This window comes from Struthio camelus, chromosome 3 (genome assembly GCF_040807025.1).
Source record: "Struthio camelus isolate bStrCam1 chromosome 3, bStrCam1.hap1, whole genome shotgun sequence".
NCBI classification, from domain to species: domain Eukaryota; kingdom Metazoa; phylum Chordata; class Aves; order Struthioniformes; family Struthionidae; genus Struthio; species Struthio camelus.
The window spans coordinates 14,290,937-14,318,516 of record NC_090944.1 but is presented as its reverse complement, the minus strand read 5'-3'; the positions used below and the strand labels follow the sequence as shown (position 1 = coordinate 14,318,516).

Genomic DNA, 27,580 nt, shown 5'->3' with positions numbered 1-27,580 from the left:
TCCTGGCTTCTGTGGTCTTCCTCACATACCCATTCTTCCCGCAGAGCTTTGGGCCTCCCTAAACCTCCAGCCCCAGAGGCACACCATGCTTTTTGCTGACTCATTGTCCCTCACACACCTCGTTGGCCAACAGTTGGTAGGAAACTGGATGAGCTGCAGCGAGGGCAGAGATGCAGAGATGCTGGATGTCCAGCTGGGACACACAGCTGACTAGCTAGCTCACTGTGTCGAAAGGACTGGTAGTGGTCACATCCTGCCCTTCTCTCCCTTGCTGGAAACGTTAATAAGTTCTACCCAGCCATCAATACTTGTGAACTTAGAATGTTTTCGGGGCTTTTGGTCAAAAATTGAATGCTCAATAGCATTCAATGCTATTGAGAAGGCAGTGGGCTGACAGGCAGGCAGATTTACACACAGATCATGTGATTTCCTGAGGGCTTTCCTGGTAGAAAACTGGGGTAAAACATGGATACAATCTACACAAAATCTAGGATTATTTCTTCAAACTTACTCCCTTTCTAAGTTGTTTTCACCTTTTCTTAAGGAGAAGGAGCGCTAATCCTCTTACAACCTCTTGGATCATTCCTCCAGGACAACACCACCTTCTCCTTCTCTTCCCCACCCCACCTCCCAGCACTGTGCAAAGCGGGGCACTAGAGTTTTTTTATCCGACAGGAGACTTCTTGCTCTTTCACACGCAACCTCCTCAGAAATGTCAGTGAGAAAAGCTGACGGGGGTGCGTCCCCCCTCCCCCCCCCCCCCCGCAGACTCCGGGTGGCCACCTCCCAGCCCCCGGGGGCTGCTGTCGGGGGGCCCTTCCGCCCACAGGCCGTCGGGCAGCCGCCCACTGCGTCGCCTGGCAACGCCCGCCCCGCTACCCCGACCGTTGGGGCGTGGCTCGTTACCCGGGGCAACGGCAGCGCCACCCCGGCGGCGGGTGGCGTCGGCCGGGCCTGCCGTGTCCTGGCGAGCAGGTCTGCGGGCACGCGGCTGCTACGAATTGCTCCAGATCGCTAATGAAACGGAGGGATAAAAGTCTGTTCCCAGCCCCAAAGGAAGGGGATGGGGCTGCGGCCCCCAAGAAGGGAGAATCCCTCCCTCCCTCTCCCCCGCTCCCCCCACCCCCAGCACTGCCGAAGCGGGCAGCCCATGCACCTGTACACACGAGCGAGACATAGACTTTAAAAAAAAAAAAAAAGAAAAAAGAAAAATCGTTAAAAGGGAAAACTGGAAAATTTTACTGAACTTTAATAGTTTGGATTTTTTTTTTTTTTTTTACATAGGATTTCATTAACAGCACTGGCATACTGCAGTTCCAACTCACTTCAGTACGTAAACTACCAGTAACACAAGGGCTATGGTCAAATGATGAGATTTGTTAGGAATATCTGTCTGTTTGATCTGTGCTTAAGGGAGGTCCTGTACAGATGCAGCGGGTCCCAGCCCAGCAGCCAGGCCTCCTTCGCTGCTGAAAACCACGCAGAAGAAATGCAGCAGCTCTTTCGAAGTGGAGGGCAGTGGGGAGAGTTCAGCCATGGCAGCCCTGTGCTGTACCTACCCTCGAAGTGGTACCCAAACCATGCCAGGCCCCACCAGCGGGGAATTCTGAGCGGAACTAAAAGAAAACACCAAAACTAGCCACAAACGCTTCTCTGCCCATATCCCTTTATAGTCCCCAAGATCAGACGAACCAAGGTAGCAGAGATGGAGTTGGCCAACAACCTGCATGGCAGCAGTCATGGGCAGTCAGCCCTGCAGTCAAAGCCCCGATTTAACACCAAGTCTGTGGCAAAAGGCCAGGCTCAGGCAGATGATGTTCTCTTGTTAACAACAAAGAGAACTTGTGTCCATGAGGACCATCTAATTTCACCCCTCACCCTGGGGCTTGGAGGAGGAGGCAAGGCAGAGGGCACATGCTGCCACCTTGCTGCCATCCTCCCACTGAGCAGATGCAGGCTTGTTTATGCTTGGCCCTGCACCTGCCGCCTTGGGGACAGGGAGGCAAGGGAAGTTCCAGCTGGAAGCATTTCCCCTGCCTGCCTGCTCACTCCCAGCCTGGAAGCCTCTGAAGCCTTCGCTGATCTGATGCACCCTCCCTGCACCCTGATCTTCCCACCCTGACTCTTGTCTGTGCCTGGTTGCCACCAGGTTCAGCTCAGCTCTGGGAGGGACAGCGATGGTAGAGGTGGACTAGGAAATATCTGGGCCTGCAGGTGCATTGGGGAGGTGACAAAGGATCTAGAAAAGGACCAGCTACTCAATGCCTTCTTCCCCTCGACCTTTTCTTGCAAGACTGGCCTTCAGCAGTCTCAGACTCCTGAGACCAGTGCGAAAGTCTGCAGCAAGGAAGACTTCCTCTCAGTACACCAGCAGAAAGTTAGGGAACACTTAGGCCAACTGCACACACACAGATTCATGGCACCTGAGGGCATGCACCCACATGTCAGGAGGCAGTTGGCCACTGGCACTGGGAGGCCACTCTCAATTCTCTTGGATGCACCATGGCAGTCAGAACAAGTTCCCAAGGATGAGGTGAGAGCAAATATCACTGCTATCTTCCAGGAGGGCAGCAGGGATTATCCAGAAAAATACAAGCCTCTCAGCCTTAGCTACATTCCTAGGAAGGAGGTGGAGCAAGTCATCCTCGAAACTGTGGTGAACCCTAGGTAAAGCATGAAGGGAACTGTGAGGAGTCAGCATAGATGGAGAAAGGGGAAACTATGCTTGGCCAAGCATAGAGCTCCCCAGACCATGAGTGCACAGAGGTTCTTCATGGTCCTGAGCAGCTGCACTTGGGGCCTCCACCCACACCCTCCACACATGGGCCTGGCAGCTCCCTCCCTTCAGTCCCTGCCTCAGATACACTCTAGCAGCATTGCTCTCCAGCTCAGCTATAACCATGCCTATGCCTAGCCATGGACCCCGCTGATCTTGACTTCCTACCTTGACCTTGGACCTGTCCCAGCACTGTGGATCTGCCCAGTTATCCCAGCATTGTGTCCGACCCTGCTTCTCTCCGGACCTCGTCCACACCCTCACCTGGAGACTGGCTTCCCGCTTTCACCTTGCACCTGCTTACTCACCATGCACTTGCCTGATGCTCTGCACTCGGCCTTGAACCTGGCCATTATCTCTTGGCCTGTCCTGATTGCCTCATTCAGGAAAGGGCCCTGGCAGGCAAGGCCCCTGTGCTGCACACTGTGCTTTTGTGCTCAACAGGGAGTGTGAATTTGTGGAGGGAATGAGCAGGAGGGGGTCACATCAGCTGGCTTCAGATTCAGTTTCAGCCTCTTCTTCCATAAGCTCACAAACTCAATTCCGTTACAACAGTTTCCTGCACAGCTAGCAGCATAGAGCTGATGGACTCTTGTACCTCAGCCTGGGGAGTGAGCAGCAGCTGCTGCTGCTTTTTTCTGAAGGTATCTATGAGTGCCCAGCTGTTTATTCTCTGAAGCTGACTCTTCTTGCTTGGACAGGTCTTCACCTCTCCCGTCTTCCTCAGCCTGGACCAGCAGCTAGTAAGACACTACCTGAGCGCTGTCAGCAGCAAAGCACTAAACGTGCAGGCAAGCAGAGCCTGAAAGGGAGCACTTTGGCCCTTGGTGCACTAGGTGAGGAGAGTGTGCTGGTGGCAGCAGAGCACCGTGGAGGCTCTGAGTGGTAGAAGGCTCCAGTACACAGATCTGCACTGAGCTCTCCCACTGCTGGAGGGAGCACGTATCCCAAGAGACATTGAACAAGGAGGCCTTTCGCACTACTCCACCCGTCTCACCCTCCTTCCCTCTCGCTCGCTGCCTCTGTGCCCGCTGCGTGCCGCGGGCTGCTTGGTTTGCGTCCAGGACGGTCGTGGCCTCCTGGCCTCAGGCATGGCCAGGGCTAGTGGAGGCTCCTGGCCCCTGGCGCAGGCCTTTCCCAAATGCTCCACACCTCAGGGCTCTGTGCCAGAGCAGTTGTTGCAGCTGGTCAATGGCTGTGGCGCGAGCCTGCCTGGCTGTGGAAGGCGAGAGGTTTTGTGGGCCAAGGAGAGGCCCAGGGAGATGCCCTTCTGCACTGCTGGGCCTGTCCGCACCTGTGGGAACGGTTGGACACCACCAATTGGGAAGCCACCCATCAAGTGGCTTGGTGAGTGTGGGGAAGAAGAATCACTCTCTGCGCCAGAGGATCTTGCACAGAGGTTTATTTACACGGGCTGTGTGGTGAGGAGGGCATGTAGCTCAGCGGGGCGTGTTTTAATGGTGCGTGTAGCCCAGCACTGAACTCTCGGCTAGCCCGAAGCAGCTCCTCCTGGCCTGGCAGCTCCTGGGCACTTTTCTGCTCCTTAGGAGGGAGGGGCATCTCCGTATGCCCTTCCGGAGTCGCCTGAAGCCCCCAGCAGTGCAGCGTGGGCACAGGAGGGATGCCAGGGCCGCTCTCCAGCCGGGGCGTGCAGTGGGAGGGGAGGGCGTGTGTGGTGGTGGGGGCCAGAGCTCCACGGTGGGCCAGCGTTGTAGGGCTGGGGGAGAAGAGGGCTGGCCTTGGCTCTGTGCCCTGGGCTGGTCGGGGGGAGCAAGAGGCTGAGCTCGGCCTTCCTCTGCCGGCAGGAGGGGTGGCCCGGCACACTGGAGGATGGACTTGCGCGGGATGTGTGCTGGCCAGTCCATGTGTGGGGCTTTGGGGAGGCAGTCCAGCAGCTCATGGCCTTCCTCGCTGAGGAACACCGTCTGGTTGTCCCCAAAGCGGACCCGCCTGCGTGGTGAGGTTGGCAGTAGTGCTGGGGGGATGACCACTTGGGCCAGCTTCTCCGTAGGCGTGGGGGGAATGTGAAGCACATCACCGAGGAGCTGCGTTGGGAGAGGGGAGACCAAGTTGCCGCTGTGTGTCTCCTGGAGGCAGGGCTTGGGAGCGTGTCCGGTGGGCAAGGTGGCCTTGCTTCTGAGCCTGGGAGGGAGAAAGGAGGTGAGGAGGCATGAGGGGGCTGCCTTTTGTCCACGAGCAGGAAGGCTGCCGGTGCCAGCAGGCGCCAAAGTGCATGAACAGGGCTGAGGGCAGAGGAGGTCCCTGGGGCCGGGGCTGGAGCAGTGGGCAATGAGCCAAGGGGCTTTGGGGTGTGTGAGCAGCAGGTGTTGGGCATCTCTTGCATTTAGCTTGGGGGTGCCTATGCTAGGCGCTGCTCTTGGTGGCCCACAGCCCTATGCCTTCCTCAGCCTGCTGTGCTCCTCAGGGCCACAGCCAGCTCTGCGGCTCTGTGCGGCATCCTGCTCTTGCCTGCCGTGGGCCTCCGCAGGGCTCCGGGCAGCCTGTCTGCAGGGAAGGGCTCCGCTTACCCTGCCTGGCGGCTCTCTGCAGAGTCCCGCGTGCCTGCCGTGGGGAGGAAGGAGGCTGCTGGAAGAGGAGGCAGAGAGGCAGTGAGCGAGGGCAGCCCCTGCGCAGAGCCCCAGCTGGGGCAGAGGGTGGTGGGCACGGGAGGCCGAGGAACGTGCTGGCCCCCGGGAGGTGCTGCAGAGCCCGGCTGGGCTCTGGCACGGGGCTGCTCACCTCTGGGCTCCTGCATGCTGCCGATCTCCAGGCTCCCAGCACTGGCCAGAGGCCTCTGCGCAGGCCAAGAAAGCGCTGGGTGAGTGGGGAGCGCGCAGGCTCCGGGAAGGTGCCGCGTGTGCTGGGAAGGCGTGCAGTGGGAAGGGAGGGCGGAGGGTGGAGGCAGGGCGTGAGGCGGCAGAGTCCGGGTGGCTGTGCTGGAGGCGGTGCTGGGGGGCAGAGAGGGGGAAAGCGGGGGGCCTCCGCCTGCTCGGCTCTGCCCAGGCAGCAGCTGAAGCAGAGGGCAAAGCGGGGCCGCAGCCCCCCGCAGCCAGGCAGGTCCTGGCCAGGCCGGTCAGCTGCCCGCCAAAGCGGGGCCCACGCACCGTGCCGCCGGCATGGGCCCTGGCGCGGGCTCAGGCCTGTCCGTGCCCGGGGTGGCTTGGGGCCACGCCGAGGTGGACTCCTACCTTGGGCCGGGGCACGTTCAGCCCAGGCACGACGAGCACCATGAGGAGCGTCGTGAGGACGTTGCAGGCCGAGGGGACGTCGAACAGGCAGAGGAGCACAAAGGTCGGGGCCACCAGCTCGCCCATGGCCCTCAGCCTGCGAGGCTCCATGGCGCCAGAGGGAGCGCGCCTCAAGCGTGCCGCTGCCCAGCGCTCTGCCTCCGCGTCCTGTTTGAGGAGCGCAAGCCAAAAGACAGCCCACAGCTCTGAGCAGGGGTCCCCGCAGAGGCACCCGGCGCCTCCCAGGCCCCGGGAGGCCCTCCGGGCCCAAACTCCTGCCCAGCAATTGCCTTCCGGTGCCGCTCCACCGACCTCCCCGGCCCTGCCCCCTCTTCTCTGCTCGTGGGCTCACCCTTGGCCCGGTGCTGCGCGCCCCAAGATTGACAGCGTCAACCTGCCGCAAGGAGAAGAGCAAAAGGCCGCCGAGGGAGCAGTCCTGGCAGGAGAAGGGCAGAGGGCGCTCCCTGGAGCTGCCTTCGGTGGCTGCCCGCTGCCGGGGCTGGTCTCGCCCGGGCTGCCCTGGCACGGGCCGTGCTCAGCAGCAAGTGCGCCAAAGTGTGCCCGCGCGTTGCTGGGCTTTGCTGCGGGGCCGTGTGCAGGCTTGTGGCCGTGGCAGCGGGACGTGCTGAGGGAGGGGGAGCGCAGTGGCAGCCTGTAAGCCATGCGGCAGCACCTCCAGCCGCGTCTTCTGGGCTGGGCGCTGCGCAAGGAGGGAGCGTGCCGTGGCTTTGGGGCGCTGAGGAGGCCGGCAGGCAGCGGGTGATGGCGGCGAGAGGAGGAGAGGCTGGGCAGCGACCAAAGGAGCCAGCTCTTACCCCGCTGCCTTGCTCCTTCGTCCCAGCTCAATGCCACGCTCGTCCCCCGCTGGCTGGCCGGCTGGCTCGCTGGCTCGCTGGCGGGCTCGCAGGCAAAGTGGCAGGTGCGGCTGGCGCAGCCCCGGCTGCAGAGAGAGCAGGGGTTGTGATGCGATGGTGACGTCACTTGACCAGCCCTGGGCGCCGAGGGCACCCCCCGGGCTGAGCTGTCACCACTGTCACCCAAAGGCTGGCAGTCCTCAGCAGAGCAAGAAGGCGGCCAAGAGAGCTGCGGCCAGGAGAAGGCCGGCAAAAGCTGAGCGCTGTCACAGCCAAGCCCATACAGAGGCCGTGGCCTTTTCTGCGCGGCGCCAAAATGCTGTGTCCTGGGCCGTGCCGGGAACGGCAGCAGCGATGTCTGCAGCAGCACTGTGGCCAGTGCCAGCACACTGCCCCACTCCCTGATGGCTGGGCCAGGAGCGGGCTCTCGTGGCACGTGTGGGTGGCCGGGAGGGTGTCCTTTGCCTGCCTGTGCAGCGGAGGGTCTGCCAGGGGCTGGGGTGGGCCGTCGAGTGAGGCCCTTTCTGGGGGGGTGCGAGGCTGGGCTGGTGCCTTCCAGAAAGCAGCACACGGCATGACACTCGAGCCAAGGGCAGCACGTTGGCAGCATGCTGCCTGGTGCCTGGTGCCTGTGGGGCCCGCGTGCCTGTGCCCCGGCAGCCAGCACACTGCATACTCTCTGTTGGCTCCCCCAGGAGTGGGCTCTCTTCGCACATGTGGTTTGCAGCAAGGGCATCCTTTGCATCGCTGTGCAGCTGAGGGTCTGCCGTGGGGAGGAAAGAGGCTGCTGGAAGAGAAGGCAGATGCTGCAGCCCCACCAACACCCGGACCTTTTCAGAAGCTAAGGAGTTCTCTTTGCCATTTCTTTGTTTTCTGGAGTACTGTGTCCAATTCTGGGCTCCCCAGGACAAGAGAGACATGGCACTCCTGGAGAGAGTCCAGCAGAGGGCTACAAAGATGATGAGGGGACTGGAGCATCTCTCCTATGAAGAAAGACTGCGAGAGCTGGGCCTGTTCAGTCTGGAGAAGAGAAGACTGAAAGGCGATCTCATCAACGTGTACAAGTATCTGAAGTGGGGGGGGGGGGGTGTCAAGAGGATGAGGCCAGCCTCTCCTCCGTGGTGCCCAGCAACAGGACAAGAGGCAAAGGGCAGAAACTGAAACACAGGAAGCTCCACCTAAACCTGAGGAAAAACTTCTTGACTGGGAGGGTGACAGAGCCCTGGAACAGGTTTCCCAGAGAGGTAGTGGAGCCTCCTTCGCTGGAGATATTCAAAACCCGTCTGGATGTGATCCTGGGCAATATGCTCTAGAGGCCCCTGCCTGAGCAGGGAGGTTGGACTAGATGATCTCCAGAGGTCCCTTCCAACCTAAACCATTTCTGTGATTTCCCATTTTCGAGGTCAGCACTGGCAGCAGTCTCCATGACCTTGGACCTTGTTTTAATTTTAAGTCATGTGACTTAGAATGTATGGGTAAGGCATGTAAGATATTCACAGTTGCTACCACATGCCAGAGTTGCAGGTCTGTGCTGAAAAAGTAAAGTTCAAACAAGCTTTAAGTTTACACGGCTCCATCACCCCAGCTGGCCTAGAGCAACCAAGCAAAAATGATTCCCAGCACTGAAAGCTCGTATTTATCGGTGTGGAGTAAAAGGGAGACATCACTACAAAACAGGAACTCCTACTTCTCATCTGAGTGATGCAAGTTGAGGAAAGATGGATAACTGGAAACACAATTCTTTGCTTTTAGGGAAATCTCCTAAATGTAAGTTTGAAGAAAGAACAAAGATCTACTCAGGCTTTTGCCATGAGCTAAATTCCCTGGAACTTTAGCTACTGCTTGCATTTGTGCACAAAACAATTTTTCTCCTTAGTACAACACTTGTGTATAAAGAAGTATGAGATACAGTTTCCAAAAAGCACTATTTCTCTAGAGAAATTCCAGATGACAAGTCAGAATTATAGCAATCCCCCTCTTGGAGGATAGGATTTAAGGGGTCTTGCTACAACTGGCCTGTTGTTTAGAAGTACAGGTCAAACTAGCTCTCATGCTAGAAATTGCAAGTACTCAATACTTCAGGGTAACTTCATACTGGCTCTGTTTAAGAGCCTAAATATAGATTCTAAGAGCCTTAGAAACTCATGCCTTCAACTTTCAGCTCCAATGACTGTGGCAGAGCTGCCTCTGTTAGACATGATGTTTAAGAGAGCCAAGAAAAAAAACATTATGACTCTGTTACAGACCCAGTGGGAAAAGGAATTGAATAAACTATAGTCCTTAGGAGTTGGTTTTCTTATTGTTTGTGGCCCATGGGCTTACTGCAGCATTTACACTTGGGATATAGATAGTTTATACCATGATGATTACTTTTACTTGAACTCTAGGAGTCCCAGAAAACTGCACTTTGCCTTTAATCATGGCTCCTTTCATCCATTCTTGTGCCGTGTTCCTGCGTCGACTTAGAGGCAGGAAGACCCAGAGATGTGAACCGTGAGCCTGTATTAAAAATGGCTGAGTTAACTCAGCTTGGAAGACAACGCAAGAAAGACCAAGCTGCTCTCTGAGGCTGCTCTTGCTTTTGTGAGACACTTTTCCCCCTCCAACAGTACAGCAACAAGAGGCTGGCCCTGCAACAACTGTTATTGGTTTTGCTGCTCTCTTCAGAGCTTTATCTTGCCCACGGTGCCTTCTCTTTCATGTCACGGTGACGCATCCAAAACTCTGTACTTTGGAGGAGAGTTGCTTCACTGTCTTCATATAAGGAGCTCCCAAAATTGGAGGATTTGAAGAGTTGCAAGTTCTTGGGCACTTGGGGACATGCAGTTCTTGACAGAAGTGTTTTCTCTGCCTTGAGCTGCTAGGAGAGGACTATCTAGTGTCCTGTGCTGTGTGGTCCCTATGAATGCCAGTTTGGCCTGAACAGTCCGTATGTCTGGGACAGCTTCGTTTATCAGAGTTTAGGACGTTTCCGTGTGGGGGTCTTCTTGATGAAATCTCTAGGCCAGAACAACTTTTTTAGCGATGTAATTACTGATGTGGACAGCTTCAGGTCTTCTATAAGTGCTGCTCAGACCTGTGCAGGTGAGGGAGGTGGTTTGCTCTTCCAAGCTGCCTTGTTTTAACTCATGAACGCCTAGAAAGGCTGCCAAGCATCCTCCCAGCCATGGAGACCCAAAAATCTAAGGCACTGCTGGCTGCAAGCACAGTAACCAAGTGTTCATTTGCAAGGAACAGATACAAGACAGGTTTTGTGGCGTGGTACTGTGAGGAAGACAACCCAGATCTGCCCCACTGGACTGGCCATCATTTCTCCTCCTGCCCAGCATAGGTTTTGCTCCTAATGCAGAGAAATTCTGTATGATCTTACCCAATCCTGGAGAATTGAGCTCTGTCTCCACTAGGAAATGAAAGAGTGAGAAGTGACGCTGAACTGCAAAGATCATGGAAAATGTCTATGAAAGTAAGTCCAGCAAAGCTTGCAGGAGATATGGAGCACTTGTTGCAGGTAACAGAGCATCCTGGTGTACGCAGTAAAAAGCTCAATGGACAGAAAAACAAAGCGCTTTTGTTGGAAACCAAGGAAGAGTAAGGAAGTGAGCGGACTCTGAAATGATTCTTTTGGGCTTGTCTTTTTGGGCATCTTTTTAGAAGACTGATGCTGGCGTGTTTGTAGAGAGTGACTGCAGCTGTATTCTTGAGGTGTTTTATCTGTACTGGTAAGATGATTTGGACTCTCAGATGATTTGGACGCTGGACTCTCAGGGAGAGGGGCTGGTGGGGCCAGGGCGCAGCCCAGAGGCAGCTGGGACACGTTGCTTTCCCAATGCAAAGGCTCAAAGTAGCAGCAACTAGAGGGAGCAGGGCCAGTCCCTGGCATCTTTCCCAACCAGCATGTTCTGCTGCCCACAGGCTCTGAAAATGCAGGAGAGCCGTGCAAAACCATTTTCTTGGCGGGGGAGAAGAAATCCCTGAGCCTGGCCACCAGCAGCCTGGAGAGATGTGACAGCCTCTTTCCAGAAGGCCTCGGGCAAAGTGGGATATGGACCCAGTGAACCGCAGACCAGACCCCAGCAAGGTCCCACAACGGGATAGGAGCTCCACCCATAAACGCATGTCACTGGCATAGATTGTATGGCGGGGGTGGGGGGGTGTGGCTCTTCTTTCCTATGGGAGTTCAGCTCCATGCCTTTCTCTTGGGGCTGGGGACAGACTTTTATTCTCAGGTTTCAACAGGGAACTAGAGCATCAAGGAGGGTTCTCGTGCACCCAGACCTCCCTACTGGGACATCATCTGGAACTGGACACCATCACAAGCCCCCTTGCATGGAGAAGTCAGTGTGTGCTTTGGCGGGGCCTAAAGACATGCCCTGTTAGCATACGTGAACTGAACAGTGCCAGAGCCCATGCATATTTTTGGAGTGAGTGATGCCAACTTGCAGTTTTACCCTTGATTTTCTTGGTGTTTGGTGCACCATTCCCTGGAGAACATCACTGTGAAAGCAAGAAGAACATTTTCCAGGTCTGACCAAAGAACCAAGTGGGCATACCTAGCCCTTGCTCTTCGTTCAGTCTGATTACCAGATTTTGCTTCCATCTCAAACAGAGCTATTTCCATTTCCACGCTATTATGTTCATAGCCATCCTGCCTTTCTGCCCATGCTCCTCATCAAAACATAGGGAAACTTTGGTGCACTTGGATGAGCTTCTCTCCATCTTACTCCTATGCTCATTGCTGCATTTCTTCATTGTCCCATATTCTCTTTTCATTAATAGGGCTGAAAAAAGGCCCACTGCTCTTTGTTTTTACTTCCTTTGCAAAGTCAGACTCAGTCTGGCTTCTGACAAGCCTCTTTCTACCCCCATGTCTTTACCACTGAGAAAGAGCTTTCTCAGCTGCCTAAATCTTACTTTATATTCCTGATTGGTCTTCCGTTATGTTTCTGCTAAAACACCTGATGCCGTTATGACCTTTTCCAGCTGTTGCAATGTCTTATTTTGTTGTTGAGACTAACTGTCCTGTTGCCTTTTCAGTTGTTTCACTTTCTCAAGTAGATCTGGCACCATCCCTTCACTCCGGATGTGGTAAAGACAATATCTGCACTTATGTTAGAGCAAATGACAAGGTTATTTCCCCTGTAGCTTTGGCTGAAGCTTACTGCCCTCAGCGAAGAGACAGTCACTGATTTTGAGCAGGCTTCTAGCCTGTTGCCATAGCACTCTACCAGCCCAAACCGCAGAAAGCAACTTTTCCCAGTGCAGAGGTGAAGTGAGCAGAGGCCTCTTCTGGTGAATGTGTTCCACCACTGGAACTCCCTTGCATTTTCCTCACAGCCCTAGTCCTTGAGATATCTTTGTGATCTTCCTTATCTTGTCCTTATCTCTATCAGTGATGGCACTGTCTGGCACAGACCCCTGATACTGGCTGCTGCCTAAGGTTAAAGTAATTCCAGGGTAGCGGCAGCTTGCTGTCCAGCACCACCAAAATTATGTGCAGGAGAGTACTTAACCAGGACTTGCCTGGATGCTTTCGTATGATGTGCCTCTGCATGGGAGCTTTGTGTAGCCTTAAGCAGGGAAGAAATCTGCAGGGAGGAGAAATGAAGGGAGGGGGAACTTGAGGGCAGACATGCTTGGGTGAAGTGATAGCATCTCCTCTCATAAAACTTGCAGATGAGTAAGGAAGAGCAACATGGCTTTGTTCCTGTTTCTCTGTCTCACACATTAACTACGGCATTTTATTCATCTTCAGGGATTTTTTTTTGTCGTTCATTATATAAACCTGGATAATTTATGAGCTTGGCAACTTTTGTGGGGAACTTCCTTGGCCAGAGCAGCTTGCAGAAGGCAATTGGATCGGTAACTATCCTTTGCCCATGCTCATGTCCAACCAGATAATCAGGCATGTTAAAGCCTAAGCTGTTAAAGGATTATTTGTTTTGCTTTCAACATTCATATGCTGACTGGTCTTTTACAAGCTGTATTTTAACATTTTTCACTGCAAACTGATGTCTTTTGAACTCTTGAAAAATACTGGGCTGAGATTTATTCCCCTACAGCCCTTTATCTTCTAGCCGTCATGGAAATGAGGACGATGGTTAAAACAATGGTTCCAGCAATTCCACCAACTATCATTCCCAGGATGTTTCCATGGACCTGCATTGACTGACATCTCTCGCCGGTAAAGAAGAAGGCTTGTCCTGATGGGCACCTGGGAAAATAAACCACAGATTCATGTGTAGCAGGGGTTGTGTCATACCCTATAGACTCATCTGTAAGCCCCACACTAACTGTTCTGGATGGGGAGGACTCATTAGAGGGGTCTCCATCACAACATCCCCACCTTGTTGGGAGGCTATTTACATCCCCTGAAAAGCACCCCAGAGAGGGTGTTCCTGGGGCTGCTAGTGAAAACCAGTCACTGCAATGAGGTGTTTTGTTCCTTCTGTTGCCTGAAAACCTAGTAGCTCAGATCTTCTTTGGGGATTGTAGCTCTGAAAGCTTATCACTTGTGTTACTTAGCTCGTAAGAAAATAGAGGCTGACAGGGAAGAGGTCAGTGATACCTGCAGCTTGCTTTCCCTTTCATATTCACACAGATTCCATCATTCTGGCAAGGGTTTGGATCACAAGGGTCTTGCAGATAAGGCAGCGAATCTTGAATAGGCTCAATATCCTGGGCTGCTCTCTTCTGCCGTTCGAGAATAAGGCCTTCCATGATGGAAGACTGTGCAGGCTCAACAAGGACTTCAGTATTATTGAGGTGAATTAGATCTTTTAAAGAAGGAAAGAGGAGAGAAAGGCATCAGATAACAGTGAGCAATATTATTATAGGCAGTATTCTTTGTGCCAGAAGTTCACAGGCTGCTTTGTGGACTGGAGGACACTCCTTGTGCCAAAGCCCCTTAGAGAGCTCTTGCTGTGCCACAGGAAGTGCTGCGTATTTAAAGTACAAGATAGAAAATGATCCTAAATTTATCATAACTAGTTAGGCAAATCAGAAGCATTCCCTGCTTTGGAAAACTCTGTCAAGTGCGGCTGTTCTATTCCAAAGTAGACCAAGTGGGAAAGGCTTTTTAGTATAGTCACATGCCTAGAAATTGAGATAGCTACTGGTTAGGGTGCTTAAAGGTGTCTAAGAAGATAACCCTCAATAGATCATTGCCATTTAGATTCCTCTGAACTGAAGAACACTTCAGTCAATATTGCCCACCTGAAATTAAGGCAAACAAATCCTTTTAAAAGTTTTTCCTATTAGAAGAGAAGAGGGATGAGAGACAGGAGACAATAGTTATTTCACTGAGCATGTGAAAAGAGGTAGAAAGGACTACACACTTTTTTGTAAGGAGAAGCAGGAAAAGAGTCTTTACCATGAAATTCTGCAAAAATAATCAGGTCATCATTTTTCAGGAAGCTTCTCTGTCTCATCTGGCTGTGGGATATGAAACTATTCCACCCAAAGTCTACACTTCTGTAGCAATTGCATGAGGCATCAAATTTTCCAACAATAGATGGTCTCTCCCATATTGATGTTGTGTTAGCGTCTGCAAAGAGAGTATGGGTGAGAAATAAGCACCATAAAATCTTCCGGTCTGGAAGTATGACATGGCTTTTACATCATGTTAAACAGGATTTATGCTGCAAAATTAGGTTCAGGGCTCAGATGTCCAAACAAGTCACACAGCACTAACAAACTATGGGTGCTAGCAGGTGCTTAGAAACGGTCTACGTGAGGACTCTTAGCCTGTGTGAGGGCATTTAAATTCCACAACTCCCCTTTCACTGAGGACTAAACTAACTCAAATTGCTTTCCCTATTGTCACCAGCTAAGAGCACCCTCTTGCATAAGGACATCCCCTCAGCATGGCTGAGGGCTCACATTCAGCTTTTAGGCATCTATGGTTTAGAGTCTAATGGATTTTGTTTGTTGCTATAGTTCTGTTTAAAAAAGTCATACCTGGAATTTAAAAATTGCTACTGAAAAGGCATATATCCATGTTCCACTGGAAAAAGTAAAGAGGGATGCAAAGTTATCTCTAGTATTTTATTCTGTAGCAAACTCAATATTGTCCTTTTGCTGTTTCTTTGAATTACCACATGCATAGGGAGTCCTAGGCCTGGACATAGAACAGTGGTGCTACATGCGATATAAATCTGGAGCTACGAGGTAGTCGCTCCAGCGAGATAAGCTTCAGATGCTGCAGATTCATCTCACAGGTGTTTCCAGGTATTTTTTTCCTTGAATGCAGCTACAATGTGAACCCCATGCTTTCAGACCATGTATATTCAACTGAGCCCCCGAAAGGTAGTTTTAACTTAGTTAATGTTAGATTAGCTCTGGAATACAGCACCCTGCTAACATTGTCCTGTCATGTGCTGACATACCACCCGTCGTACTGGACACTAACATGAAAGATCTCGGAAGCTAGGAAAATCATTCTCAACCTGCAGGTAGAATGGGAACTGGCAGCTCTTTGGCACAGGGGAACTGGGCCAAACTCAGATAGTCAAACTCAGATATCCTATGGGTTCTTCATAATAACAACAGCAGCCCTCTGTGCAACACTTTTCACATCAGTTGGTCCTTAGCAGACAGGAATTCTGAGTCACAGGGAAAGGGCCCAAATCAGGAAATGTAGACAAAGTAGCTCGACTTTGAGTCTTGCACTCAGTCCTGTGGTCATACTCCTTAGCTTTCATTTTCATTATTTTTTCCATTTTCACGCAAACACCACTTACCTGAGAGAACCTGGTTTTTGTCTGTGGTAAAGCTCCTACTTGCAGACATCCTTTTCAAGATGTCAGGGTCCTGGTCCAGCACTGTGAGGATAGCCTGGCGGTTCAGAGCTGGCCATTCCAGAACGGCATCGTTCTCTCCACTGCACAAGTGAAAGGCAATGCGCGTGTAGCCACTGATTCTGGAGTGGGGATACAAACTTATGCCATAGCCATAACCCTCAGAGCTATAAAATCGAGGGCTTTGAATAACATTGTTTGATGTGTTTTGGAGGATTTGGCTGAAATTCCGAATGACCCACACAGCTGTGGGACAGGGTGTTTCTGCAAGCGTCACATCATCAATAGCAATCCCTCCAGATGAAGAGCTAGGGTTGCCCTTTAGTCCTTGGAAGAGGTATCGGAACTTCTTTTGAGCATTGAGGGTTACGTGGGCGATTTTCCAGTTGTAGTCATTATCCGCTTTGGTAAAAGAAAAGCAAAACATTGCCATTAGCATGATTAGTGATATTAGGAAGCAGCTTATTCCTAGCCGTCCATCCATTCAAGCTGCATTTTTAGACAGCTGGTTTTCTCACAGTCCTGAAGGCTAGAGATCTTAAGTTGCTATTATGATTACAATATACTCACATTACGAGATATTATCATCTAAATGCCTCGGACGCACTGTATTAGGAACCGTGCACATATTAGTGAATGAGAGTCTCTCATTCAAAGGGCAAGATGCTAAAGGCCAAGACATAACAAGCAGATGGCACTAAGTATCCCCAGAGGTTGGAATCAAGTGTCACTCCCAGTTTTTCATGGACTTGTCCTTCCGTGAAATTCTAGCAGCTTGATATAGGCAGGTTATCGCATGTCTTGGGTTTTGACAACATTAAACACATAGTGCCACAGTAGCTGGAATTGTCCTATGTAGCAAAATCACACAGAGTGGGAACTCACATTTCCAAAATTACATGTATTTTTGTATTTCTGGCCATATAAAAAATGAGCCTGGGCTTCTTACGGAGTAATGTGAGCACAGGTATTTACATGTCAGCAAGTCAACATCGGATCATGTTATAGCCAATGGAAATAATAGACTGATAGAACTCCAGAAAGAATTTGGGGTCCCATTCATTAAGTGTAACATAATATTATCAGGAAAGTTGTAACTCCTGCTGTGCACCACCTGAATTACACTATTACAAGCCACCGTTTCATTGACATATACACTTCTGCAACACCAAAATCATTAGCTGGGTTACAAGATACTCTCCTGGTAGGTTAGGGAAGACCTTTTGAATTCTGAGCTGATTTACCATATTCATGGACTCAGTAAGTCAACCTTTCCTCCCCCAGTATTTTGTATATTCCTCATATTTCCACAATTACCTTGAAGGGTTTGGATTTTCCTCATCTTGCGAACATTCCCAGTGCCATCATCCTCTTTAACCCAGATGACCAGCTTGTCGGAAAAGCTTCCTGTGATCCTATAGAAGAACTGGAGGCACTGCTGAGTTCTCTTTGGATAAAGGATTCGAGACTCTAGGACAGCCACCTCATCTGCCTTGCCAGAGCTGGTGTTGTAGTACATGTAATAGCCAGCATCTAGGAGGAAAGTGTGGAGTATCACTGTCTCTTCCCAGCTTTGCTGCTAGCTGCATAGTATAAACCTATCATTTCAGCCCTGCTCTTTTAGTAGGCCTAAGTGTAGCGAATGACATAAATAGTACAAGGAAGATAGAACATGATAAGAATATGACTAGTAGTTTAGCATATATGTGTGTTTTTATATATATATATGTATGTACTGCATATGTATGTAGTATATACTAAGTGAAATTCTTTTAACTATTGTGTGAAAGTCTCCTTTCTTGGGGCAGGTTTGTTGGACTCTCATGGTTGCAGCTAGCATCCAGGCTGCAATCAAACCTGCAGCTGCATAATCGCAGTACAGCCACTTGCATGGCCAGTGGTTCTCAGAGCTATTCTGTGTTTCATGTTCCCTTTAACCAGGTCCAGGGAATATTCTCTGTTGCCTCCCACCTGGTAGCAATGCTTTGAATACATACCCTATGGAAACTTTGTCAAGGATGCCTGGTTGCTTTATACGCACGTAAGGCACTTCACCGTTAAGCAAGTAGGATCTAATGATTACTATTGCTCCAAGTGGAAAACAGGGCTGTGAGCCCTATTCAGCTGCCTAACTTTGTTGTTGAGAGTATTATGGTATCAATGCCCCAGAGGATCTACACTCTATCTCCTTTTTGTTGACAAAGAGAAACAGTAACAGAAGCAACATTAAGTACCTATGGCAGGCAGTCAGGATATGGTCTTTGGAGACTTCAGCAAGGGCATAGAGGGATCAAATCAAAAGTCTGGCTGCTAGGTCCTCTCTCTAACTATTAAGGTGTACTTTCCCTTCCTCAGGTAAGCCAGGAAAGAGTCAAAAACACAGGATTGGTGACTGAGCAAAATGTGGTCCATCGATGTTAGAAATCTAAAATTAGCCCCTACTTGAGATAACTGCAAATCAATTCTCCAAAAGTATCTAAATTCCTGACGAAGTCAATGAGCCTTTGAAGGCCTCCAGAAGGAGAGTCACTCCGTACCCTGGCAATTCATTTAGGCACTCTGGAGATCCTCAAAGGCACCTACCCCTCTCCACTAGCTCTTTAGAGAACATGGTTACTTATTTTATGCTAACTGAGTCACGAGATGCTAAAGCATAAGTGCTAGTTAAGTGCTTATTTTAGACAGGCTCATAGCTGATAATATCAAACAACTCAGCTGAACTCTTTCTCAGTAACAATTACATAATGCAAAAAAAAAAAGGGGGAAGAAGGAAAAATATTAGAGGAAGGTTAGGAGTGTATCCTTGTAGAAGATATCAGATGATTTTCTTGAGCTATTTTGCATTCTCACACCTGATTGATAACTACCAGCATTATGAGAGATTGAGGCTGTGTTCTTCTTTCCAGTGACTGGCTGAACATAAGGGGAATTGACTCTCTTCCTGGTGACAAGTCAAATTCTTCCTTTATCAAAAAATAAAAAAGCACAACTGAATGTGCTTTGGGCCAAGATTCTTGCATTCTGTACCTAGGCAAAATTGTCCACCAAAGTGACATTTTCTTGAAGTCTATAGTAGTTTTCGCTGACTAAATAATAACAAATGAGGTCCTTGCTTAATCTTTACTCTCGCTTGTAAACTAGCAACCTGCAACTGTGACTGGGGCTGACTCTACCCTTTTTGAGATTCTCTTCCTTTGCAAAATGCCAAATTAACATTTTAAAAGAACATTATCACGAAACTCCTATCATAAGAAACGTGACTTTCTTCTACCTCCAGAACATGTACTCCTCAAGTTTAACTTTTTGTTCACTTTGCAAATGTAACATTTATCAATAGTTTATGAGTGCTATTTCATTCTTATCATGTGGCAACATAACTCAGACTTTGAAAGCTGCAGTAAATCCTCTTCCAGGCTGTATTTAAAAAGATTCTAGTTAAGATGATTCTTCATTCCCTTTTAAACTGCTGGTCTGGAAAACATTCCACTGTGTTCAAAAAGCTTAATGATAACACTAAAGAGATTATAAACTCAGACCCACGGTGCCAAGACATGTGAAAAGGAAAAGGGCTTATTTCTTAACCAGAAACGTTACAGCTAAGATGTCTGCTGAGTAGTCTCCTGAATGTAGTCATTTAATCTTCTGTTTTCAGAGTAGCCAATGCTGGCATTTCTCAAGGGTTAACTACAATGATAACATCTTTAACAGGTTCTCTAAACTTTCCTTTAAACTAAACAGCCCAGCATAGACATGCCCCAGCTAACCTTTTTTCTAAGGATAGGTGTTCTGTTATTTGGTTTACCTTTACAACGCCCAGCAAGTGTGTGGTCTTCTTGTCCTGTAGCACTGCTCTGTTGATGGACCCAGTCTAAGTCATCTCTGGTGCCTTGAATCATGCCACAGATATTTTCAAACTCAAAAGCACACTGGTCCAAGAGAGTGAGAGTTGAAGCTGAAAAAAAAATGCATTCATGGTTACCTCTGAAGAACTATCCCATTTAAAATAAAATTCAGATATTTCTGCTCTGATATGGGTTTTTGTTTACATGAGTATAGACATCATGCAGGGAAGACCTGATCACAGCAGATGTGAGTCCTAAGACAAGGATTCAAGAGAGGAAAAGGTTAACTCCCAGAGGGATTCCCCGCACAAAGATACCAACATCCCGCCACATAGCAGAAGCTTAACAAACTCACGTGTGTCAGCTGAAACAGAGTGACTGCTGGTGGCTATCTCTGTGCCTGTTTGTAAGTCTTGGAGACACAGTCCCTTTGTGAACAGTGGTGTTGATTACAGTTGTTGTCACCCCATTCCTGTATTTAACTGCTGGAGGTTATCAGTCTCCATAGCTCAGCTGGCTGCCTGGATTCATGAGCATGGTTTAACCCCCTTCAGGCAAAGTCTGTTACCTTAGGTCAATTCAGCTAAGTTTGTCTGCAAGTGGATGTTCCTGCTGGCAGAGCCATGGGGACAATAATTTCTTACTAAAATGTACAGGTGGTGATAATATCTTTAACCAGATGAGCAAACAACTGGAAAGAGTGTTGGACTCTAGACTTTGCTCATACAAGGTGCAAAATCATGCACCTGGTCCAAATTTCAGTAGACGAGAACAAAGCACAATTGCAGTCACCTCACGACAGAGACGCAGTGGAACTGCCCACAAACCAGCAGAACACAACTGCATGTCTGAGCCCCTTGACGCAGCATGGGAGAGATGGGAATGAACTGACTTTCAGTGACTAAGTGGACTGATACAAAAGTAATGACAGTTAGCAGAGCCAACAAGAGGGACAAGGAAGAAATGAACAGTCTGAGTCTCTGCAGCACAGCTCCTCTTCAGTATTTCCTCAAGAGCACCTGAGAAGAATTTTCTTGTTTTTAGAGACTTAAGGGAGATAAATCAGGCAGGCTAAAGTAAAAACACAGGAAACAGTTTGCCATGCTTAAATTATGACTTACTGCAGTTATACATGCGATTGAGTCTTTCCAGGTCAATGGCACTGAAGTCTAGACGTTGTCCAATTATGTTATCAAATGCTGGTATCTTTGCTGTGATTGTGGGGATGCTCTCATTCTTGTTAAATGAAAATGGTGCATAGTGCATCACTGATTCATAGTCGTAGGGGGTGTTCAGGTCAGTGATGAAACTGTCATCATACTTCAGAAAGTTGTGTTCCATGCCTGAAGAAAGAACAGAGAAGTGGCTCAGAAATGGATTTAGCAAGGCCCCTTGGATACAATGCTCTGAGGTAGAACTGATATATCCAAAAGCAATTGCTTTCTGATAAAGGGTTCAAATTCAACATGATTTGTTCATGAGGTAATTTGGACAACCAAGCATCTTTAGATTGCAGTTTCCTGCCCCCACGTGAGTTCTGCAGGTTCAAAATCAAATATAAACCAGCCATAAAGACCTGTGATACAGTGGAGGTCAGATTAGATTGTCTAATGGTCTCTGGTAAGCATCCTGAAGGAATAAATTTAAAGATGAATATGCTCCATTCCAGATTCTGTGAACATTGATGCAAACATTTCCCAGGATCCCATAGGAACAAGGAGGAGCCCTTCCCTCATTAAGGGTACAGGAGTGACAGTTCTGGAGTGCCCCCAGCCCCTGCTGTCCTTCAGGGCAAAGGACATGAAGGTATAAAAGGTATGAAGGTATAAAAACACAGAGGTTTCTACCCTAGATTGATGGTATTGCTGCGGTCGCACCATTCGCATGTCTTTGTTTTATTAACCTGAAAATTTTCCTGAAAAGTCTTATGGAAGCATGTTTCTCATGGTTTCTTGGTGCAATCATTTATTCTAAGAGAAAGGATTCTTTTTTCACTGTGGAAGTATCCTCTGGGGCAGAGATAGGGAGCATTTCACACACTTCAGTGTGGAAGGAAAGAGAGATTCCCAGCCTTTCCACAGATAATATTTATAGAATATTTGGGTTCATTCTCTCTCTAAAAAGAAACAGGACATGACTGTACTCAGCGGATAATTACAGCCTCTACTGCCCTTCCCTTCTGAAGTTCTGTACTGGGCACAAAGGTCATCGGTCCGGGGCTCGAGATTATATAAGAGTTTGGGGCTTATCCTCTTCCAGATACTTGAACTGGACCTTCTGTCAAAAAGGGTGAGAATCTTGCTAATAAAATGCTATCACTTTTTATAGCTGGGAATAAAATCTTGGCAGAACACAGCCTTATGTAATAATGCTGTTCTTTAACATCCTTATCAGGCAAAGAATAGCTTTTAGATGTTTTTAAAGGAAATAAACCATTCAGTGAGAGGGCAACTTCATTTCCTAGGCTTTCTTGTGTGTTTTCTCTGAAGTCTAATAAGCTTATTAGATTTTCTGTTAGCAGGAACACAAATGAGAGATCTTTTTCTCTAACCAGCCAGCTATTTGCACTGAAGTTTATGGAAATACATTATGGGCAAAACTATAATATTAAATTTGGGTTTTCGAGCAATGAATGAGGAAGCAGATGGAAAAACACTCACATACACACCAGCCTTATTTCCCTTTAGAGGAGCACATAGTATTTCAGGACAAGGTAGAAAAAATGCAAACTCAGGCTGAAGGGCCTTGCCTGAACGAAGGCTTGACAAGCTATTTGTGTTCTTGGGGTTTGTGCCTTCCTCTGTAGCATACAGTCAATCCACAGTCTATGCTGGATATTTGACCATGAGTGACTCATCTCATGCTAATACAGTGATCTGTGCTTTGACACATAGCTCATAGGCAGACCCCTAGAGGCAGACACCTACGCTGAGATGTATTAGTCTGTGAGCTGAATCCTAAACCAAAAGCTACAGGAAATAAATTCTGCCCATTGGTTAAATCCAGTTCAAACTAGGTGATCAAATTAACCTTTCTATTCCATCCGCAATCTTTTAGTTCTTTCAGATAGCTTCAGTAGGAGTTTTCTACCTAATGAATTTTGCTCACTGGAAAATAGGATTATGTGGATAGACACCTACAGAAGGTAGGAACTAGCTGTAATGATATCAGACTAGCCCCAGGGCCTACTCCATTCAGAACAACGTTACACTAAAGTGCATCACCTGTATCATTCTTTTGGTGTTTCATTTTTGTGGCTCCTGAATACACTACAGATAAGGTGAGAGCATCCAACAAGATATTTTTGAAAATAAAGAAAAAAAAAACATATATAGAGAACTTGCACTGTTTTGTTGAGCTTTTCAATAGCTCTGTACAACATGAAGTTCACAATAATCTATTATAAGACTCTCTGTTTCAGAGGTGGTTAGTTACAGTGCACAGCATAATGGGTCCTAAAAGTCAGGCTCTACATATTATTATCACCACGACCACCATCATCATCACCATGATGCAAGCTGAGACCAAGTTAGTCATAAGGTGAATTGGTTTTAGTGCTGTTCAGAACGATAAATATCACGGTCTGCAAAATCATCAACATCCACATGCCATCTACTGCTCAGCCGGTCCAAAAGACAATGCAATTACAGGGCAGAGGCAAGTATGAATGCACATGGCCATACAGCTTGGAGCAATACAAAATAACATATACTGCACTTAAAGGACAGGAGAGAGAGCTTGTACCGCAATGCTTATCTATCTACATGAGAACATGGAGCTCTCTGGATCCTATTCATTTCTGATGCCATTTTGCATGTATTTTACACTTATTTGCAAAGATGACAAGTGCATAACCCTGGAGACCAAAATGGTCTGTTTGTCTACATGGCGTATGAGCAATGGCAGGGCAGCTGAGCTGCACTGACATCACAATGCACCATTACTGGGAGCAAGAGAAGAGATTACTCTTGGTGCCTTTGCTAGTATGCTTTTAAGAATTTGTTACAAACCACCATCACTCTTTTTCAAATATGTTATCATTCAATAGCAAGGGAGACAAACCTCAGAGGAGATAGAAGGAGAAACTACCTAGGGACCAGAAGGACCCTAGGTAGGAAGGACCCTTGCTGAAACTCAGAAAGATACCCAATCTGATGAAACTCAATGTGAAACCGAGGACCTTCAGAGAGATAGTGGGCAGGGGAGAGTGGGACAGAACCCTATTTTATGTATCCCATCTGATCTAGTCTCTTTGAAGCTTCTTTACGTACAAAGTGAATCCTTCCTGTTTCTGGAAGACCTGAGTCTCTGAGTATAAAACCCTTTCAGACTTTGAGAGGACCTTACACTAAAGAAGAGGGCATGGGGTCCCACCACACCATCCAGAAGATCATATTTCACATTACACAGCAAGAGAGGCAACAGTCGCTTAGAGGGGGAAAGTGTTTTGTTCAAAATAAGAGAGTAGAATAGCCCTGTAGCCAAGGGGCAATAAGGTTTCCTGACTTCCAAGGAGGGCTCCTCTCCTCTGGGCTTAGATTGTTCCTTATCTTTCACCAGAGAAACTGTATGGAAAACCTGCTTCATCTACAGATTGATTTATAGGGGGTCTCCAGTGTGGACCCATCTCACTTAATTCACATCTTTCAGAAGGCTTTCAAATCTAGGAGGAACTGTCAGTCCTCACTTCATAACATTTGGCTTGAAGTTCAAAACCAACCTGTAAGAATTTCATCCCACCAGATTGTCACATAGTCGTCCCGGTCCATCCTTGACTGCTCATGGTAAAATCCTAAAGCATGCAGGAGCTCATGTTCCACAATTGCTTTGTGGTCACACCCTGACCCAATAGAGAGGTTCTGTCCAGTCTGCTGGTCCCCCACCATGGACCAACACCTGAGAAAGAGATTTCATTGTCTGTTAAGTATTCTTTTCTGCGTTTAAGGTGCCAGTCTGCTTACTGGATTTAAAACAATCTCAAAAAAGATTTAAATACAAAACAAATATATACATTATTATTTAAGTATTGACCATGTGCCTTGATGCTCTGCAGAAATGAAGGCAGCCTGAGCCTGAAAACTTACTCACTATCACATGCACAAGGCCAGCATGTTACGTACCCTCCATATTAGACAAGGTCACCCCTGATTTTGGAGATCTGTAGTTTTGTCCTATATCAGCTGCTATTTTGCCAAGAAACATGACAAGAAACATAGTACATACATAGAAACAGTAAATTCATCAAGGGAGACCGAGCTTTCTTTCAGTCACTGGGGCTAGAGAAAAGATCACCAGTAGCTGGGAAGATTTAGCAGCATTTGATCCTTTTTAAGAGCAGCAATACATTGGCCTGGGGTGAGAAATCATATCTTCTTTTGTAAGGATCCAGCCCTGTCCACAGCTCAGCAGATGCCAAGCATGATGAGGAAGAAAGGAGCTCCTAGGGCAATTCATTGGGGACTTCTTGGGGTAGCCCAGGAGCAAGTTCAGAGAGTATACAGAGAGGTTGTTTCACCCACCAGTGAAATGGAAACAGCCCCAAGCAGGAAAGTGGTAGCTGTTGAGGAGAAACCAATGGTGAGATTCACCTCATCAAAGAGGAGTCATCTAAATGTTAGATGCCCATTCCAGGTTCATCATCTCAGCATCCTCTGTGGTCAGCAGAGGGAGGCAGCTGCTTCTAAATTACGTGTCTAAGAAAATGAGATGAATTGCTCTCTTGGTGGCCTCTTTTTCTCCGTTGATTATACATTGAGTTTAGACAACAAGCTTAAAATAAACCTGCAGACCGTGGAAGTCAGATCAGATGAATTCCAAACTGATTCTGCAGAGCAAAACGAAGCAGGAACTGATATAACCCCTACCCATTTTCTTTTCTGAAGAATATATAGGTTCTTTCTCCTTCATATGGCTTGAAATCAATGCAGGACTTCAAACGGAACATTTCAAATGCTTCAAGAATGACTCCTTTGGCATTCAGATCTGGAAAACATATTTCAGAAAAGCACCTTTAACATACTGCAGATCACTCACCCCAGAGACGTGAGAAATAGACATAGATATATGCTTGAGACCAAAAGAAAAGTGATTGAGTTTGATTAAATTATATGTTGTTATGACAGATATAGAAGAAAAATTTGGTTTCCATGTAAAGGAACAGTGTGGTTATTAGTGAATTTTAATGTGGGAGAGACTTTCTGAAAAAGACACATTTTTTATTACAGGGCAGACAGGGTTTGGACTTAAAATCTGAATAAAGTATCTATATTACCTAGATTATCACCCAAAATATAGGGAATGGGGAACTTCCATCTGTAGGTCTCACTTCTTAGGGCGTTTCGCTGATTTTGCTGAAAAGAGAATTAACAGCTGACACTGCTGTTGTAGGAAGATGGGTTGATTTGTACTGAAAATACGGTTAGGACAAATGATAGCTACAGCGTTTTGCATTACTTACTGGGAGCAAGATATCCCCCTGAAAGAGGTCCAGTCCAGCAGCTGAAAAGCAGTTTAATGAAAGATAATTGAAATGAAATATGAAATATATTCCAATTCATAAAGCATAGCGAACCTATTTATGAAGTGTACAAGTTTTGTGTCCTCAGGCATTCACAGAGAATAAAGCAGGATCGGCCTCTGTTTACAGTGGCCTCAAAGTAACAGCAGCTTCTACTCAATATTTACTACTCAGCAACGGCTGCGTTTTCGGTGGCCAGAAATCTGATGGCCTGTGTGGTAACCTCTTCTTGCTTATTACCAGCCAGTGACAGCAGTCACGTGATGAGACAATACTCTAGAGAGCATAGCAATTTGGAATAATGCATCAGGAAGGAATATTGTGTAGTATACCGTCGAAGGACATGGGGAAATTTGCATTATAGGACATAACAAATTAGAGGAAGAAGGTACAGTGTGTTGTGTCTTTTCCTTCTGATTACTTAGCCGCTTATACAGAAGCTCCACAAAAATTTAAGCAATTGTCCGCTTTGCGAAACTTTATAAAAATCATCTATAAAGATGAGGGGAAATGCTGGTGGGATTTCAAAACCTTCACTATTAATACAGCATGTTACAGCCTCAGGTGAAAGACATCTGCATACCTCATTTACGTAGAGTTACAACCTGACCCCCAGTTTCATCCAAGTCTTGAAGTGCCTTTAAGCCTAGGATAGTTTCAAGAATCTATGCAAAACAGCCCGAGGAAGATCGTTTGGAGACCACTTCATTACATCTGTGTATTTCTTTTGTTACCATGGGCTTTTCTTCCTGACCATCAGTCAGCTGCCTCTCTTTTACGATGCTGAAGCTTCAGCATTCTGCTTACAACTTTCTCAGAGGGACTGCATGAGAATTTAGCCATGAACTCACCTAAGTTTATGTCTGGAATGTCTTTGATTATCTCACCAGCCTCAGCATCTCGTGCTGTAAGACAGACAAAACATAATGCGTTCAGATGTGGCAAGAAAAAGAAAAGGCTTGAATAGTCAAAACAGCTTATGGAGTCCTTACCAGCTTCACTGGAGATATGACTGACCTGAAAGAGAGTAAAATAACAGCCAGAATAAGGTACACTATGTCTCCGGAGTGAAAGGGAGCTGTAGAAACTAGGTTTCTACTTACAGAAATTGGAGTACCATAAGCATTACATAATAGGAGAGCTAAGCAGGACAGGAAACTGGTGGAGCCCATTTTTGCGATGGAAAAACAAACTGGTCCCTTTCACTTTTTGCAATTTATAGGGCATGCCACTGAGTTTTTCATAGAACATCAGCCAGTCAGCTTTGAGTTTTCCACCTTTGTAGCATTATTAAAATGGCAAAGTTTTCCTGCTAAATGACACGTGATGGTATTGTTATTATCATTTACCTAAGTCCACTTGGAAGAAATGTTACAGAAAGGCATGTGATAACTTTTGATCTTCAGTCCACATGGTGAAAGGCCAGCCCAGACTTAATATAAGAAGATCTCAGCCTGATCCCGAGTTGCTGACTCGTTCCACTGTGTTCATTGTCAGCACTATGGTCTTGGCTGCGCAGGCACAAACCCATGTGCTTGAGCAGAGTTTTACTCTGGGTTTATGGCACTG

The 27,580-nt window shown here is 47.9% G+C and overlaps 1 protein-coding gene across 1 annotated transcript; it reads right to left on the bottom strand.

Annotated features, from left to right (window-relative positions):
• Positions 1-12,187: 12,187 nt before the first annotated feature.
• Positions 12,188-27,317, bottom strand: MEP1A (meprin A subunit alpha). Its single transcript, XM_009667944.2, has 14 exons — positions 27,115-27,317; positions 27,004-27,028; positions 26,863-26,916; positions 25,952-25,992; positions 25,766-25,844; positions 25,359-25,476; positions 24,215-24,390; positions 20,616-20,837; positions 19,455-19,604; positions 16,970-17,185; positions 15,596-16,054; positions 14,227-14,400; positions 13,423-13,630; positions 12,188-13,068 (listed from the first exon to the last, which is right to left on the bottom strand). Exons 1-14 carry the CDS (start codon positions 27,181-27,183, stop codon positions 12,921-12,923), a joined length of 2,139 nt encoding a protein of 712 aa, XP_009666239.2. The 5' UTR covers positions 27,184-27,317; the 3' UTR covers positions 12,188-12,920.
• Positions 27,318-27,580: the final 263 nt, after the last annotated feature.